At 40.0% G+C, this 19606-nt stretch overlaps 1 protein-coding gene across 1 annotated transcript; it reads right to left on the bottom strand.

Moving 5' to 3' along the window:
• Positions 1–3796: 3796 nt before the first annotated feature.
• LOC147609336 (uncharacterized) lies at positions 3797–8251 on the bottom strand. Its single transcript, XM_086787948.1, has 3 exons — positions 7891–8251; positions 7663–7796; positions 3797–3901 (listed from the first exon to the last, which is right to left on the bottom strand). Exons 1-3 carry the CDS (start codon positions 8249–8251, stop codon positions 3797–3799), a joined length of 600 nt encoding a protein of 199 aa, XP_086644074.1.
• Between the last annotated feature and the right edge of the window lie 11355 nt (positions 8252–19606).

Raw genomic sequence — 19606 nt, 5'->3', positions numbered from 1 at the left:
GGGAAATTTTCTCTAAATTCAATAGGTGTGAATGTTCGGTAGACTTGACTACATGCATTTCAGATCACTACCCAATCATCACTACAATGGATAATCAGGACAACAGACATAAATCTTGCTGGTTCCACACAGACCCAGCACTATTTAAACTGCCCCTAGTGCAAGAAGAAGTCAAGCACATCTGGGAATCCTTCTTCAGCAACAACCTGTCCCCGGCAAAAGCTTGGAGTCTATCAGTCAAGTCCACCCAAAATTTGCTGAAACAGGTCAGAAAGGAAGTATCAGCTCACAAAACCAGCAGACTTAAAAAACTCCAAGTACAGCTCCAAGAAAAAGAGGCCTCCACCGACCCTTCCAATGTCATTTAGATCAGAGCCAAAATCAAAAGAGAAGAAGAAATTGCCCTCCAACATACTAAGCTCTACACCAGGGATTGGTGGTGGGGCAAGAAAAAATGACAGGCCATGTTTGGAAATGTTTAAAATACTGAAGGTCAAGCAAAGGCAAGAGCATATCCCCTTGCTCAAAAACAAGAATGGAATCCAGGCTGTTAACCAAGATGAGAACAAAAAACTGCTCACTAAGTACTACCTCAGCATTTTTCAGGAAGATGGTCCCCCCTCCCCAACCAAGACAGCTGCAATGGAGGCTATCAAAGCAGCCAGACCTAGAACTGTCCTTGCCAATTTAGCCGATACCCTGGATCAGGACATCTCTCATGAGAAGAAATCAAAGAGGTCATCTTCTCCCTCAAGCCCAACAAGAGTCCAGGTGAGGATGGACTGTCTGCTGAATTTTTCCAAACCTTTTGCGATGTGCTAACAGGACCCATATACCAAGTGTGGCAAGAATCCTTGAAATTTGGAGCATTTCCATCCCAAATCAATGAAGGCCTTATCAAGCTGATCCACAAAAAAGGCCCTAAGGAGCTCATGGGTAACTGGAGACCTCTCACAATGCTCAACAGCGTCTACAAAATCATTGCCAAAGCACTAGCCCTTAGACTGACTAATCACATGAAACTTTGGATAACAAAGGAACAAAAAGGGTTTATAAAAGGCAGATACATCTTGGACTCCATAATTGCCTTATGGGAAGGGTTTGAATATGCAGAAAAATCCAGCCAGGACTTCCTGTTTATCAAGATTGACTTTGAGAAAGCCTATGACAGAATCCAATGGGATTACATCCTCCAATCTCTTAGAGACATGGGCCTGGGCCCCCAATTCATCCACATGGTAAAAACCTTATTTGGTAATGCCAAAGCTAAAGTTATCATCAATGGAGAACTTTAGACAAGGTTGCCCGCTAGCTCCCCTGCTTTATGATATAGCCGCAGATGGTCTAAATTGGCTAATAAAGGACAAGATCAGCAAAGGAGAGCTGGTTGGAATCAAATTACCCAATGGAGATCAAATGTGCACTCAGATGTTTGCTGATGACACTAACAGTCTAATAGCAAACGAAGAAGAGAACATCAAGGTTCTCTGGAGCTGTCTACAAACCTACTGTGAAGCCTCAGGCTCCAAAATTAACCACAGCAAAACAGGAATCAAAACCCTCATTGAACCTCCTCCCTCTTGGCTCCTGGAGAGACAGGCTGTAACATCATTCAGGATGGTGAGATCTTTAGGCTTCTTGGTATACCCATGGGTTTCAAGGTTTCACTGAGACAAAAATGGCAATGGGTAATGGAGAAAATAGAAAGGAAGTTACTTAGATGGAAAAGGAAGCAACTGACATTAGCATGGAGAATTTAACCATTTCATCATCCCTTCTACTATCTATTTCCTCATCCCTTCTACTATCTATTTCCTCAGCCTGCTGGAGACCTCCTGACGCTGACCTCAAAGTGTTCACCAAGCTATGCAGAAACTACCTATGGGGAGGAGACCCATGGAACAGGAGCTTACCAACAGTAAAATGGGACATTTGTACTATCCACAAATCCAAGGGAGGGCTAGGGATTAAAGACATACAACTGTACGCTGACAAAATGGCCTCTAAATGGATCATCAGAGCTCTAGAGAACCCCATAGAAGACTGGGCACAGCTGCTGCTCAAGGACACTCCTAGGTTCACTATCTCAGGCCATAATAAATGGTGCAACTTACCCATCATCACCATAGTAGCTTCCAATCACCCCATTACCCCTAAAGGGAGCCATCTAGTTACAACCATCTGGAAAGCCTGGTTCAGAATTAAGAGTTTTCTCTCAATCATTCCCAAGGACAACAAAACAGAAGGTATCCTAGCCATGGACTCTTGCTGGTGGTCTATTCTCCCTCTGACCCCCCTTGAACCAGAGGAAGGGAAACTAGCACTAAATCTCCACAAAAAAGGTCTAGCAACCTGGGCAGATATCTTCAACCCCCACCAAGGCACCTGGCTCTCAAGAGCAGAACTGGTTGCCAAGTTCGACAGTAGAACTCCAGAGCTAGACCTAATTCAAAGCAGGGCAGTTCAATGGAACCAACAAGAAATCTGGAAAATCAGCAGACCCCCATACTTCAATATCTTAGCCTTTCAATGGTTAGAGAACAAACCCCTTCTCCCCATCCCTAATTTCGAAAAAGCTCCCCCTATTCATGTCACTCTCAACCGCAGATGGAATACCAACTGGAATAGGAAAAAATTGTATTTCAGTCTCAAGGAGCTGTGGAGCTCACACATCGATCCCAAGAAATCTTGCCTTGCCTGGCTGGTAGCCTACAGACCCATATGGACGCAGAGCAAGGCTGCAAAACTACACATCGCCTCATATCAATGTACAATACCCGAGGATGACCTCCACATCTTCTTCCACTGCAAGCACATTTCCAACACTTTCAAAGAGCTACATGCAGTCATTCATAGGTGGGGCAAAGATGTCAACTGGAAAAATCTAATGATAGGAGAAAACATTGGATGTTCATCAACTCTCTGGAATGTAATCAGAAGTGAGTATCTTTGGCATGTAATGGCTATAGAGGATAGCAGCTACTTTTGACAACCCTGAAATCAAGGGCCCTCCTCTCTCTGTGTGCTTAATATCATCATGCATCAGGTATTGGAACAAACAAACTCAAGCCCTATTTAGTTTGGAGAAGAGATTAATGATCAAGCTCCAAAAGAAAGCATCAGATTACACCATGGAAAAACTTGAAAAAACCAGAGATAAGATTATTCTCATCCTTTCTAAGGACAGATCACTTATAGAATCAATCTACAGACAGCAGTAAGCAAACCCCCCTCAAAGCCCATCAGGTGTAATAGTGGTTCGACATGCATACAGGAACCAGGGACCAATTCAGAGAAGTTGAAAAGGAAGCTAAGGAATAGTGACCTGGAAGGCACTGAGTGCCACCAATGCTGCTGCTTTCTCAAAGTCTCCAAGCAACGGACACTGATGGTTCGTCATTTAGTTCTGCAAGAACGTCAGTTCAGCTTAGTCCTGATAAATTTAAAAAATAAAATTAAAAAAGGGCCAGCAATCCCCCTCTTGGATACGTCCATGCCCATTTCGAGCACAAGTACAATAGAGCAAGGCCGTTAAGAGGAAAAGAAGCAAGCTGTTCGTAAGCCTGATCTAAGATGAAGGCAGCGGGGAGAGGCCTCCAACACCCGATCCAGGGCGCCTCCAGCAGGGATGAAGCTGAAAAGTGGGCCGGATGCCCTCGACCCCGGGAGGGTCCCAACTGCTGCAATAAGGAAGACTCGCTCCAGCACAGTCTCTGGGCACCACCGAGCAAGGATGAAGAGCAAGGCTGATTAGAGGTAGATTGGATTCTTGCAGATTGGAGAAGCTGCTCCTCCATTATGGCGTCTCCAACAGAACGATGAAAGAAGCTGTTTTTTCTCCCCACGCGAAGACACGCGCAGCCACATGGGCCGACACGTGTTGGGCATGCGCCCTGGCCACCTGTCCAAATGCATGATGGACACGTGGCCGCTATCCTTGTACATCGGATTATCCCTTTTTCATTAATATATCCGCTTGTTTTTTGAAAAAAAAAACAAAGCAAAGCAACAGCTTAAGGTCGCTCGCCCTTCACTTTGTCTCTTCATTCTCTGCAATGAACCAAGCCTCCAAACTTTGAAGCAATGAAGCAGCAAGCCTTCAAGTCTTCAAGCCCAAAGGCAAAGGCTCAAGCCATGGTGCTAGGTCATGGCCACTCGTGAGTCGGTGATTGGAATCTGGATTCTACATAAGGGCCAAGGCTAGGAGCCTGGGCCTTAGAGGCTAGGAACTTAGGAAGTTAGACTATTATTAATATATCCACATTTTAGTAAAGATCATTTTAATCAATACATAAAATAAATATCAATTTTATTAAAATTAAATTCATTGCTCAACTTTAATCTTTAGATTATGGTTGTATATACTCTGACCCTTTTAATATACTTTGAGCCCTATTTCTCAAAGTCATATTTTTGGTTTGTCCTTATTTTCAAAGTTATTAATAAAAATACTCTTAGAAAAAACCTATTAAATTGATTGGTCCTTTTTCCATAATTCAAGCTTGAAAAATACACTAAAGGACCATTTTTTTTCTACAATGATATGCATCCCTATTTTGGAAGAAAGACAAATTTAGGAATTTTGGGAATTATTCGAGTCCCATTTCTTATAGGATTGGTTGGAAACTCGGTATTTTTGTGTAGTTTGAGCTAACATCTATTTGTTGGTGCACTCTTTGTGCCAATAGATTATATCTTGACACAACTATTTGGCGTATTTGTTTGTAGTTGTATAGATACATACGTGACACTAAACTTAATTGAGATTATACAACACCTTTCATATGAAGAAGATAATGTTAAATACTATCTCCACTTTGAGACATTGAAGTAAAAACATGGGGTTTATTTAATTTGCCAAAAGAATTCTAAATATCATTATAAAAAGGAACCTTAAAAATGAGAGATCTCTAAAGGGTGTGGTGTTAGAAACAACAAAACAAAAAGTAAATCTCAATGACAGTAACAATATGCTAAGTTTACGATTGATCCACAGATAAAAACCCATCTTAGACACTATATCAAGATTATAAATCATGATATATATGCTCAAATTTGAGGGACATTGAAGTAAAAACATGGGATGATAATGCCAAAGAACTTTGCATAATCCAACCAAGTAACCATGCGCTGATTGTTGTCTCCAAAAAACTTTGAAGCTCCTCTATATTTTGATTCCACATCTTTGGAAAAATCAAGTAGGTTCCGGGCATATTCCACATTACATTGTAGAGGGTATCATCAAAAATTAGTGTGTTATTTCCATCCAGGTCATGAAAAATTCTCCATGCTACATCTAAGTTTTTGTGGTATACAAATCGATATCCAATAAGAAGATCCGTCTTTTGACATGCTGCATGCCCTGCTACGACCTTAAACTTTTGATGGTGCCGAGGAAAGCACAACTCAAGAATGCGTCGAGTCCTTTGTAGTCTATTAGTACTCCAGATCCATACCTCAAACCATTGCATACAAAAATCAAGGAAAGTGAATGCATCTTTGCGAATCAAATGCCAAACACTTGTATTCTCTTCCACAAGATGCATATGTTTGGCCCAGTCTGGACATACATCACCATGTTGCATCTCAATGGTCTTAAGTAAAACACCATTGAGTTCAAGTATCAATACTCTTCTTTGTTTCCTTATTGTATCTGGGGGTGGTGGAACTCTTTTGCCTCTAGGTACATAAGTCACCAATGATTGGTGCCACCTCAATAGTAAGTTTTCTGTACACTTGAAATCAAAGCTATATGCTTCAACATATCCTGTTGAAAACAAAATGTTTGGTTAATGTACATTCAAAATTTTGAATAAATATATTATGTGCCAACAACATAAATTCATCCATGATATGGATGGTCTTAAACCTTCATAGACAAATGCTCCAATACCTCATTAGTTCAACCAAAAAAATAAAAGAGCGAGTATATTGTCAATGCTAAATTTCATCAAATTTATTGAATATGATGTATAAAAGATTTTCACTATTGAGATAATTGAGTCTATCCAAATTAAATTATTATGATATTCATAGCCTTACACCTTGACAAGGCAATATATTCAATAAAAAACAAACACATCTTTATTGCAATCGAATTGCAAATATTGACAAAAGAGATAATCAAATGACAGTAAGTTTGAAGGCATTTGATTTCTTGATACAATAGTGTAAAGATTTGGCTCGTACAATCCAAAAATTAAACCCATCTAAGTACATTGTTTTGGCCAAAGCTTAAGTCTATCTTATGGGCTTTTAGGTACAAAATGGCTCCAAACATTCTGCACCCAACAAGTCTTGATATTTGTACAGATCTCATACTTCAAACTGCACGTTTAGACCTCAGAAATGGTTTCCTTCGACCTGCACAGCAATAACTAGTTTGGGTTAGGTTGGAATCTGATTATACTGTCACTCAATGTTTAATGAAACCAGACATTATCCTACCCATAAGCTCAAGTAAGCCTTTTGTAGCCTTGATATGTATGCTTTTGCTGCAACTCCACTTATGAGATGACCACGATCATATCCCAAGCGAGTAGCATAAGCAATAGCGTGTTGATCACTCAAAATCCTTCTTTTGTAACACACTTTTAACAAGCTTAGCTGGTCTTTGGATAGTAATGGTACTCCAGCTTTGGATGCCAACATTGCTAGATCCTTGCTTATAGATTCTACTTCTCTTTTTTCGCCTCTTGATTGGACATACTTTAGCTTATCACCATATAATGGTAAGTGTGAAGATGCAGAAGATGAGTTTTCCACTTCTTCTCGCAAAAATAGGGAGGTGAATTGGAGCCATTCTTCCAGTACATCTTGAAAATCGATAAATAAATTATGGCCATGTGTGATAGGAGATTGACCTAGCCGATTAAGCAAAATAATAGACCTAATGTCATTTGTATTATTTAGATTTAAAAGGTAGGGTAGAAGGTCATTGCACAGTACGTAGTCGTGCCCTCCTTGAAAACTTTCAGGGAAGAGACAGTTGTCTTTTGGATTAACACATCCCTTGAAAGGGCTATCATCAATAAGCAATGTATTCTTCTTATTGCAAATATCTTGGAACTGATTCCAAACCTTGAGTAAAGGTTTAAACATAGCCTCAACAGTAGGCTTATCTGGCCTATACACTTTTCGAAGATTATGGATATAACATTCTTCTTGTCCCCACACCATAAAGAAATGATATTTCTTATGTGCATACTGTTCAAGAGTGTTTACATAGGCACAAACATTCTTGTGTAGCATGGTGGACCAAATACCAACATGAAAGTACTGGCAAATCTCATCCAAAAATTCAAAACACCCGGGGCGAATAACAACTGTGGTGCGACCAATATCAATTCGAATACAATTTGTTTGTGGATGCCTCTTCTCTTCCTTGTTGAGTAAAACTCCATTAAGATCAAGTATAAGTGCATGTTTCTTTATGGTGATTGCACGAGGAATATTTTCTGCATACAATACAGAAGAATGATAACACTTTAATGTGTTTACATACTTAACAATATTAAAACAAGTGATCCTATATTATCAATGAGAGCTAATTACAACAAAACATCCACAAGTTTACTTTCGTTTCATGCTCCCATATTCATCTATGATGATGGCTCCTAGACGTGATTGCATTTCCCTATTGATTGGTGAAGATTGAAATACTAATCTATCTCCATCTCTCTCAAAAGAATATAAACTTCCTAGAGGCCTACTCTTTTGTGTATCGGAACGTAGCTCCTCAACACGTTGCTCTATTTCTTGCGTACTTAACTTGTGATTGTTAGAAGCAGCTATACCTGCAAAAACAACTCTCGCTGAGAAACATACTTTTTAACACACAAAATTGCTGAATAAATCATCTTAAATAACATCCTATTGAAAAAGATATACCTTTAGTTTTCTTGGCACCCTCTGCCACCACAGAGTCCATGATTTCAACTATTCTCTCTTTATTCGTAGCATATGTAGCCTCATCAATTTCTTCAACACCCTCTGCCACAGAGTCCTTGATTTCAACTATTTTCCCTTTATTTGTAGCATATGTAGCCTCATCCATTTGTTCAACAATCTCTTCTTGTCTCTCCTTGGTTGCAGAAGTCTCTTGAAGCTCTTCATTGACTTTATCTTTATTCTCACTAACCTCAACATTAACTTTCAAATTAGGAATGTCCTTAGTCTCTTTAGTCCTATCACTTGAAGGCCTTGAAGATGTTTGCAAAGCTGAATCATTGATGTGATCTACCTCCACCATGTTGTCTTCATTATTTCTAGCATTTAAATCATGAGAGTTGATCTCTCTAGTAGGGCTTTCATGATGATGTTCTAGTTGAGCAATGTTATCTTCGTCTTTCCCTTCTTTGTATATATCTGTAAGATTAAAATAAAATGCTATTACTTTTAGGATTTAAATAATACAACAAGGCTAATACAATACTAGTCATTTTTATATCTACACATATACTTTGTATCCAAACTTAGATTACTAAACTTCGACTGATGTACCATAATGAATTAGGAACCATAACATAAGAGTCAAACTTGAGTTTGAGCCTCACTTACAAGGGCAACGTAAAGATCGCTCAACTTGAGATTGTGCCTTGTGTTGGAAGACATCCCCAAGGTTGGACATAAATGGAGGTACGGTTGAAACTTAAGTTTGAGACTCACCGCTACACTAGGATATGGAGTAAGTGTAATTTCTTAATAGTAAGTGTGCGTCATCATTTGTATTAGGCTCAAACTTAATTTTGAGCCTCACTGCTACACTAGGATATGGAGAAATTTCTTAATAGTAAGTGTGCATCATCATTTGTACTAGACGTTGGCATGAAATAAAGGATAAATAGAATAGAAATATTCACTTTAATAGAAAAATGTTAAAAGTGAATCCAAAAAAGCCAATGTATTAATCAAAAGACAAATTATTATTTCAACAAATCCACACTTTGAACAAAACCTTTGCTAATATTAGTTGTTGATAAGCTCCTTTCAATGATTCGTTGTACATTCATAATAAGCACTATCAATGCACTTTTCTACCTTTCTTTGGTTGAGAGCTTGATGGGCTATGAGCATGGAAAGCCTTGTTGACATCTGTATCCCCAATCTTCTCAACGGCCATAGCAACCCCAACATTTGTAGCTTCCATGGCTTTTGCAGAATCCAATATATCATCACCATTCCCACCTTCATCACCATTTTCATGCCTTCCAATATCTTCAAAATTGTCTTCGGCATCCTCATTGAATAGAGCATCATTCCCTTGGTCCTCTTCATTCCTTTGCCCTGCATCTTCAAAGTCTATAGCATCCCCAACTTCTTTATCATCATCTGTGTCATTTTTGTTGTCAATATCATCACCTTCCTCTTCGTCCTCTGTACTTGGTGGGTCATCAATGTGAAGATTTTGAAGGTTCTCTTTTTCTGCATCATCTAGTGCTTGCTTTTTTGTGCCGCCACTTGCACCACACCACTCTTGCAAGGACGGGTGACCATCTAAAAGAGCAGAGCACTTTGATTCTAATGCCATCGCTTCCAAATCATCTTTGCATAAAGCAATACATCGTCTCGTTGGCCAAGGAAAAGATAAAACAAGCACAAGAGGAAGCTAGGGCAAGGAAAGCCATTGCCAAACAGAGACTATATGAAAAAATATTGCATGTGAACATGGATCCACTAACTCTCTTTGATGAAAATGCCCTGGAGATTGAGCTGACGCATCTCAGTGTGTAAAAGTCTCTACAAAAGAGAGTTATGCAACAAGAATCGCATTACGAGATTAAGTCATAACTTGATCTCTTATGAAACATGGGAAGCTCTAGACCAACCTCACCTTAAAGCCACTAATGCACAAGTCCGAAGTGTGCATTTGTCAACCACCACAGCTGTGGGATTTTTAAGTGTTAATATTTCCATTAGAAATAATCCCTTGGTTGGAAAGGTGTTTGTCATGCCTACAGGATCTATGATGGAAGAAGAGATGATTCTTGGACAATCTTGGATGTGCGCCTGTAATTGTAATATCCAATGGGAAGAGAGGGCAGCACAACTTGATGAGGGCAAGGATATCGTTACCATGCCATTATGGAGCCCCTTAAACAAAGGAAAACATGCAATGATAGATACCATGAAACTGCTAATGCCACAGAAAGCAACTGACGTTGCCAGAGAAGGTGTCATCATCATAAACCACACCTCCTTACAAGAAGACCATAGGAAAAGTAGCCAAAGTATGTGGTAATTCAACAATGGGTTCCTAAAGACCAACTTCGAGCACAGGGATACTATGATACAAAAGAGGTAGCCTAGGGATCACGATAAAAAATTCAGGCTGACATGACAGAGAATGCCATCCTCCAAAGACAGCAAGGAGTATTCCAACCAAAACTACCATCCTAACAGCACTCAAAAGCAATGGGTTTGAAAGGATTTATTATCTACACAAGGTTATTATCAAGGTAATACAACAATATGGGTACCCAAGTTCTACCTAAGCTCCAGTACTGCATTTACCTTCAAAAGTATGGGAAAGGACCATGAAAGGAAACAAAACCAATATCCAGCTATATCAAATACTAAGAAGACCAAAAAATTGGTTTGGAGGAAGAAAACCATTCAACCCAGCATACCACCAACTACACCCACCAAGATGAATGAGCTAACCAAAATTACAGAGAAGATAAAGGAAAGCATGCACCCACACATACCAGTAACCAAACAGGAGATCAACAAGATTCAATGGATGCACTCTTCAATTGGATGGAGGGAAAAATTAGAAACTCCCACTTGGAACTGAAGTGGCTACAATAACAAATTCCCACAAGTGCCAAAGTACCAAATTGGTTTCCATGGCAATAAACAAAGAAGTACAAGAAATATCCATTATTCGAGAATACAAGGTGAAAGATTTTGATTTTTATACCGTGAAACATGATCATTTGTTTTATGTGTATTTAATCCTTCTCTGAATGCATAATATGGGGTATTAAATGTTTGAGCATATAGGAAGCATAGGGTATCTAAATTTGCATGCACAAATGATCGGATAGCTACACGTCGTGAAATGCTCAGTGCTTCATGCCATGAAATGGTCAGAAATAGTTCATGTTGTGAAACGCTTAGTACTTCACGTCGTGAAATGGTAAGACATCGTTCACATCATGAACCACCTTAGTGCTTCACACTGTGAAACAACCACTAGCCATCCGCCAATCAAACGATGACACGTGGAATGTTGCTTTAAGTTAGCTGTCGAGGCCGATGGTGGCTAAATCATAAAAGTCATTTCTTTCCTCTTTTGTGTATTTTTTCTTGTGCGATTTTTTCATTCAAGCTTCATACATTACATCCGTTCTCATCGCTCTCATAGGGTTGTATTCACGAGGTTTTCCATCTATCACTGCTTGTTTGTGACCTTCGATTTTAGGTGTGGGAGCTTGTGATTGAACCTCTTTTCTTTCCTTCTTTTGGAATAGTGGGAATCAGTTGCATGTCATGTTCATTATTGTGAATAGTAGCACTTTGTCTGATTGCATTCTATGGTCTACATCTATTCCTCCATCGCCCGTATTATTGAAGAATGTGCATAAAAATTATGATCATTCTTAGTAATTGATGTCATCCACACCAACCCTTTTGATGGAGATACATTATCCTTAATCTCTGACCGAATACATAAATCATGCCCTAGCTGACCCATAGACTCGTTTAAAATAAAAAACCATACGCGTAAAGACCTTGCAACTTCACGGGGTTTGAACCCTGCAATCTCACGAGTTAAGCCTCTTATGTACTAACTTGCTCACGATTTAACACTTCACGGCTTAAGCCTTTCTCATCAAGCATAACACACAAACACACCATATCACCAAAAAAGGAGGGGGAGGACCACAAGCTCTTACCAGTCATTATGACTGACGCTCTTCTCAATGTTCCAGATGTCGTCCTCTGCAACCCCTAAACCAAAAGTTGAAGAGACTCCATCCGTCACACAAACAAGTACCACAATGGACCGAAAGAAGAGAGCACCATGCGGTACAAAACTCACTTATCTAGGGCCATATGCACAGATGTTTGAGGGCTCAATGATTAGCAAAGATCAACAAATAATACATGGAAAGATAACCCTATAGCACCATATCCCTAGCTGTTTACAGATTTTGGAGGATTCAGAAGTCAAAGAAAAGCTGGAGAAAGTAGGGCTTGGAAGAATGGCTGAATGCCTCCCTCGCACAATCAACACAAAGTTATGTTCAGAATACTTAAAGACCTGTGAAGGGAAACCAAGAGGGGATAGGTCACAAGAGTAGAAGGTACACGAGTAGGTCCTCCTCTCTGAAGAATTACTACGTGAAGCCTTGCAGTTGTTGCCACCCACCATCGATAAATATACACACTCACAATTTTGAAAAGATGCCACTAGAAGCAATGCTCAAAAGGAGTTTGTACAATTGAAATGGGTACACGAGTAGGTCCTCCTCTCCGAAGAATTACTACGTGAAGCCTTGCAGCTGTTGCCACCCACCAATAAATATACACACTCACAATTTTGAAAAGATGCCACTAGAAGCAATGCTCAAAAGGAGTTTGTACAATTCAAATGGGAAAAAATATGACAATATACGTAATGAAGTAATAGAGAAAGCTTGGCAAGCAATGTCTATCATTATGCAGGTCAAGCCAGTTGACAAGTACAATAGAGCCCTCTCAACCGAATAGCACTGTTCTGGCATCGCTTCCCCAGTCCTCCAGGAGCAATTCTGATGCATTGGATCATAAACAATGTATTTTTACACATGATTAAAGGTGTTTTTATCTTATAAACTATTGTTTCTCATAACTTAACTTCATTATACATCAGAAATAATGGTGAGTGGCTGGGGGAGCAGTGCCAGAACAATGCAAATTTCGAGCCTACACCGCCGCTTCTGCAGAGCCTAAATTCGCACTGTTCTGGCATAGCTTCCCCAGTCCTCCAGGAGCAATTCTGATGCATTGGATGATAAACAATGTATTTTTGCACATGATTAAAGGTGTTTTTATCTTGTAAACTATTGTTTCTCACATTTAGTGTACTCAACTTCATTATAAATGCATCAAAAATAATCCTGAGTGGCTGGGGGAGCAATGCCAGAATCGTGTGAATTTTGAGCCTGCACCGCCGTTGCTGCAGAGCCTAAATTTGCACTGTTCTCGCATAGCTTCCCCAGTCCTCTAGGAGCAATTCTAATGCATTGGATGACCAATGTATTTTTACACATGATTAAAGGTGTTTGAAATGGTAATTCTTTTTGCATGTATTGCAAGGAGGTTAGTGTCTTCAAAAAGCCCAACAAGGCAAGCCTCGACAGCTTCTTGCAATGCTTCAAGGGCAATCCCCTACACACATAACTTTGTTCTATATCATTTGGAGAATCTCCTTCTCACTGTGCGAACGAAAGGGGCTCTTCTTATCAGCAACTCAGTGTTCCTCTGATAAAACTTGATTTCTTGTAGAGCCCTTGGCGCATCCTTCTCCTTGGAGCTCTCTGTGTTGTGTTGGTGTGTTGGTGAGGTTGGGACTTCCTTGGCTTGAAGAGCTTGACCTGGACCCTGACCTGGTAGTAGGGTCTTGCCACCTGTGGTGCTACGCACTGTAGGAATGTTTTCACCAACCCAGTCGAACTGCTCATCATCAGCCTCTCTGTCTTAATCTCTAGGGTGGCTGCATTGTGGGGTCTTCTTCACGTGCTTGCTCCTACTAGAAGGACCTACATGTGTGTGCGTTGGTGTTGCTATGGTGGGAGGAGGGTTGGACTCTGGTGATCACATTGGGCGTGTCCTAGAATCCAAGGGGTCACTCTCTTTCCGTGGTGTCCAGTATGTGGTCGTTGGGTGCCTTGCAGTGTGTTTTGTGAAGGCATGGTAACACGTGCACTGTTCTTGGTGCATGCCACCTCTCTTGTAGATAGTTTGTACGTGTTCCTCCGGTAGAATCTCCACCTCCATATCTTGTATTTTTGAAATAAACCCCTCTTGCTTTATAATGTGATTTCTCCATCCCTTGGGTACTCCACATGTTGAGCGATCCATACTTGTTCATGAAATGCGCACCATGAAAAGATGCAAGGGAGAAGAGAGCTTGAGCTCTTATAAGCACACACATACACTCACAAAACCCTAATAGAGAGCACACAAGGTGAGAGGCTGAAAATCTTCTTCTTCTTCACACAACACTCAACACACCATATACAAAGATAAGAGTACACACAATATGAAAGGTACTCAACCAAATACATACTAGGGTTCTCTATAGTGTGAACCCAAGTAAATGAGCTGGCGTTATAACTATGCCAGTCTCTAGAATGGCTATCACACAGCCTATCATCCCACTGGCCGCATATCACCTATGATCTCACCAACCATGCCAGTGGTGTAAGTGTGGGGCCTATCCCCCAGGCGGGTCATCAATGTCCACCGCCTCACTAGATGAGCTTGATATCTCAACACTCTCCCTCGAGCTCAACTCCATCTCATGTACACCAAGCGAAGCCCTGAATTCGTGGAGTTTCTCTGTATACCTAATGCTTTGGTGAAGAAGTTAGCTACCTGATCCTGTGTGCTGACATAAACAAGGTCAATGTCTCCTCTGCGCCAAAACCTTCTCTCTGACAAAATGGTAGTGGACCTCTATATGCTTCGTACGAGCATGAAAATTTGGGTTCCTGGCCAACTGTATACTGCTAATGTTGTCATAGAAAATGACAACTTGTCTATCCACTGATAGACCCAAATCTGCAAAAGTAGCTTTCTCAACCAAGCTACCTCACATGCTACCATAGCAGCACCTCTGTACTCGGCCTCTGTACTGGTGGATAGAGTAACCGTAGGCTGCTTCTTGCTGCTCCAAGTCACAGCAGCACTCCCCAAAGAAAACATGAACCCACTAGTAGATCTTCTATCTGAGATACTACCAGCCCAATCAGCATTTGTGTACACATATCTCTGTCCCAGTTTCATAAAATAGTCCACAATGCAAAGTAGACCTCACATACCTCAGTATGCGTCTCAATGCATCCAAATGCGGCTTCCGAGGAACCTGCATAAACTGACTCACCCAATAGCATAACTCAAATCTAGCCTGGTGATCATCATGTAGATCAAGCTTCCTACTATGTGCCTATACATAGTAGGATCCTCCAAAATCTCTCCTGAATGTGCACTCAACTTGCCATTCTGATCCAATGGCACTGCGATAGGCTTACATCCTGTCATACCATACTTGGACAACATGTCCAAGCCATACTGTCTCTGCAGTAATCGAATACCATGTGGTGAGACCTAATCACCTCAATGCCCAAGAAATATCTGAGCTCCCCCAGATCCTTCATCTCAAACTTCTGTCGAAGTAAGATCTTTACATCAAAGGTCTCTGCATCATGGTCTCCTATAATGATCAAGTCATCTACATAGATGACAACAAGCACAACTCCTCTATGACTGTCTCACATACAGCGAGAAATCTGCATTGGCTACATGAAAGCCAATAGTGACAAGATATTCAAAAATCTTGTCAGACCATGCTCTTGGTGCTTGTTTTAAGCCATACAAGGCTTTCTTCAACCTGCAAACATGCTCGGGGTGACTCACATCCTCATAACCAGTAGGTGGCTGCAACATATACACCTCTTCCTGCGAATCCCCATGAAAGAATGCATTATTTACATCCATCTGATGTAAAGACCATTGCTTTGACGCAGCCACTGCTATCACAACTCTCACTGTTGCCATCTTGGCAACAGTGACAAGATATTCAGAAATCTTGTCAGACCATGCTCTTGGTGCTTGTTTTAAGCCATATAAGGCTTTCTTCAACCTGCAAACATGCTCGGGGTGACTCACATCCTCATAACCAGGTGGTTGCAACATATACACCTCTTCGTGCAAATCCCCATACAAGAATGCATTCTTTACATCCATCTGATGTAAAGACCATTGCTTTGACGCAGCTGCTATCACAACTCTCACTGTTGCCATCTTGGCAACTAGGCTGAAAGTTTCCTCATAATCAATGCCATATGTCTGTGCATATCCTTTAGCTACCAATCTAGCCTTGTACCTGCTTATGCTTCCATCTCACTGTTATGTTTTACTTTGTACACCCACTTGCATCCAATGGCTTTCTTGCCTTCAGGCAATTGCATTAAATCCCAAGTCTCATTTCTATATAGTGCATCCATCTCCTCATCCATAGCTTTCTCCCAACACACATTTCTAACAACCTCATCAATGCATGTGGGCTCTACAACCTGCACAACCTTTGCCATGTATGCATAGTGATGTGCCACATAACCATCATAGGTAAACCTCTGCACAGGATTCTTCACTCTCCCAGATCTTCGCAACTTTGCATTCATGGCTTCCATAGCCTTCTTTACACCAAGTGTTCTCATAGCTGGTATCCCAAGCTCCTCATCAAGACTCATCTCTGAGCCACTGCGGAGTGTATCTGCCCAAGTCTTCTTTAAATTCTCTATGTTTATTGGCTTCTCCAAAAATCTCCTTGCCTTTGCTCCAGTCATGGTGCTCCAGTCATGGAGACCTTTTGAGCAACCTCCTATGACATACAAGAGACCTGCTTATTCACTTCAATTTTCACGTTTCCGCCATGGCAGCCCAGAGAATTCAAAAGATGCTCTAATTTACCAAGGGTTGTAGCTTTCGTCTCTTATGCAGGCATTGTGAATGCATAATCGATATGGCACTTAAGCAATCGATCGAAGATTCTCATGAAGAATGCATGAAGTGTGCAAAAGTGAATATTCTTTAGTGGAAAATTAATGATGGGGCTCCAATTTGAATTCATGTTTGGTTCTCCTAGCATATCAGGAGACATGACACCTTCCACCCATCTTGCATTTGGTTGTTCCTCATCTTCATCATCAGTTAACTCGGTTGGATCTACTGCATCTTCCTGTTGCTTCTTCCCTTTCTTGGGACCTTTTGAGGCATCCTTCTTCCCAGCAAAACCAACCTTCTGCATACCTTTTCCATTTGTCTTTTTCTGCCTAGGAATATTAATCTGAGCATTGTAGTATAGACAAGGCCATCTTGATGTTGCACCTTGAGCACAACCCATCATGCATTTAATTGTCTTCAAATCTCCCCCAAGATGCCAATCCACCTTGAACTTTCCTATGTTTTCTACATCTAAAAGTTGACCATCAATTTGCTTTTTGATTACATCTGTTATCCAGGGAGTCCTTTCAAACATCCATGTCAATACCTCATTTGTCTCCTTCGGTACCTCGAATGCACCAATCCACCAGACCTCTTCTCATATTGCACACTAAAACTTGGTTTGGTAGTCTTTTCCCATGCACATATCATGGCCTCATTCATGAGCGTAATGCTCATACGTTCCAGCTTCCGACCTTTCACAATTTAGCACTCATCTAGCTTGAGCACAAATGAAAGTGTGCTCCCCAAAACTGCAAATAAATGGTAGTTTACAATATTCAAAATAAAATAATCGTCTTCATTTTCTACCGAAAAACATGAATAGTAGCAATTGCAAGTTCTCACCTTCTGGTGTGGTGAAAGACCATAGAACTTCACCATAGCTTGTTGTAGTCTCTCAATATTAACAAAGATGTTATTGTAAACATCATAGTGAAATTATGTACTTGTTGTCTTGATTTTCTTTCTGCTTGACCCTGTGTCTAATGTTAGTGTGCCCTCAATGTGATAAAATTATCCTATAGCTTGCTGCACATCATCATTATTGATATGCTTGACATTGTGAATCACCTTGAGTGTAGGAAATAAAGTGCCAGTGATTCCTTGTCTTAGAAATGCATCTTTTACAACCTGACGGATTGCTTGGTACCCTTTCATGCTGATTCCAGTCGCATCACAAGCATGTTGAATTAATGAAGAATCAACGGAGGTGGTAATCTCGCTCACCACATTGCTGCAACAGCTTGGCGTATTTTAGGACAATGAGGGTCAGTAAATATCATTGGTATTCAGAATGGCTTTGACCAAATCCTCCCATCCCTCTTTGTTAGAACAACACACCTCTTACAAAAAATTCTTGGCAAAACACAAATCATGACTATTTTATTTAAATCATTGAGTGCATAATGAAAGTTTATGTTACTTACTTTGTTGTACGAATCCTTTTCTTTCGTGCTCCACCTTTAAACGCAAGAGATTCTATACCAGCCAATGTCTTTTTGTAAGATTCCTCCCCAGCCCCTCAAGATGTCTAGTATCTTTCCTTGTAATCAATTCCCTCTTCAGATTAATAAAAGATCTTGTTTCTACCTATTCTGGCTTAGAGAGAGAAAATATTCTAGAGAAAGGCTATTCACATTTTAGATATTTTTGGATGGAAAATGTTCTAGAGAGAGGCTATTTAGATTTTAGATATTTTTGGATGGAAAAATATCTCTTCTTATTAAAATAAATTCCCCCGAAACAGAAGTTCAAAAAGATTTTCAGAAGGTGCATTAGAAATAAATTATAATCTGTTCAAAAGGCCTTATCCTAAGGGTCCAGATTTTCTGAAAATTAAGGTTCTGAGGGCCAATCAGATTCATCCAAATGTATGGAGGAGATAAATTGAAGAAATAAAGAAAATCTCCCCAAAAATGAGTAAATACTCACATAAGATGAAGAGTGGACTAAGGACCAAAGGAAATACTAAAAAAATGAATTTTTGACACCTCAGAGTGAGGATTCCCCCTCATGAAGGAGGCGCCTATTTCACATGTGTGGTGGAGTTTTAAATTCTCAAATATTGAGATATTTCATCTCTCCTCTCTCCTAATTCAAGTCTAGTTTCAAAAAGTAAGCTAAACTGACCCAAAAAAAATGACCAAACTGATCTAGAAAATTCTAGAATCAGTTTGCTTGGTTAGAAGCTCACTTTTTCCTATAAATAGAAGCCTCCCCCTTTGTAGAAGCTTAATAGTGTTTTATGCATTGTTACTCTACTCCATCCCGGAGCCAAAAACAGTGAATTTATTGATAATTCATTAGTTTTTTACCTTTCCCTCTTCAAAAGAATTTGTGGCCACTCTTGTTGCAAATAAGAGTAGATCCCTCAAACCATCAAGCCAAAGGAAAGCTCACAAAAATTCAAGTAAGCTAGAAATCCTACTTTTTCTTTATTCCTTTTAATGGTTTTCTAATTTTTATTTTCTTTAAAATGAAAAAATGATGTTATGCCTTGTTGGAAAGACTTTCCCCCTCTCTTCATTCTTTCTTTATCCTAGATAAGTAATCAAATTGTTAGAATTAAACTTTTCATATTGTTTCTCTTTTAAAAGTGGAATTTGATTAGTTTAGAATGCTTTAAACCATTTCGGATAATTTTTAAGTAACTTGAGGATAGAAAAAATATTAGGGTATTATCAAATCAAGATTAATGAGCAAGATATCCCGAAGACAGCCATCCATACTCGGTATGGGCATTATGAATTCACTATCATGCTATTTGGATTGACAAATGCTCCAGCTACATTCAATCGCCTAATGTAGGACATTCTCAGAGAATACTTGGATGATTTTGTTCTTGTTTTCTTTGATGATATTCTGATTTCCTCAAAGAATGCAGCTGACC

Source organism: Cibotium barometz, chromosome 51 (assembly GCF_041138505.1).
Source record: "Cibotium barometz isolate CiBa-2024 chromosome 51, ASM4113850v1, whole genome shotgun sequence".
Lineage (NCBI taxonomy): Eukaryota > Viridiplantae > Streptophyta > Polypodiopsida > Cyatheales > Cibotiaceae > Cibotium > Cibotium barometz.
This window is presented reverse-complemented; position numbering and strand designations above follow the sequence as displayed.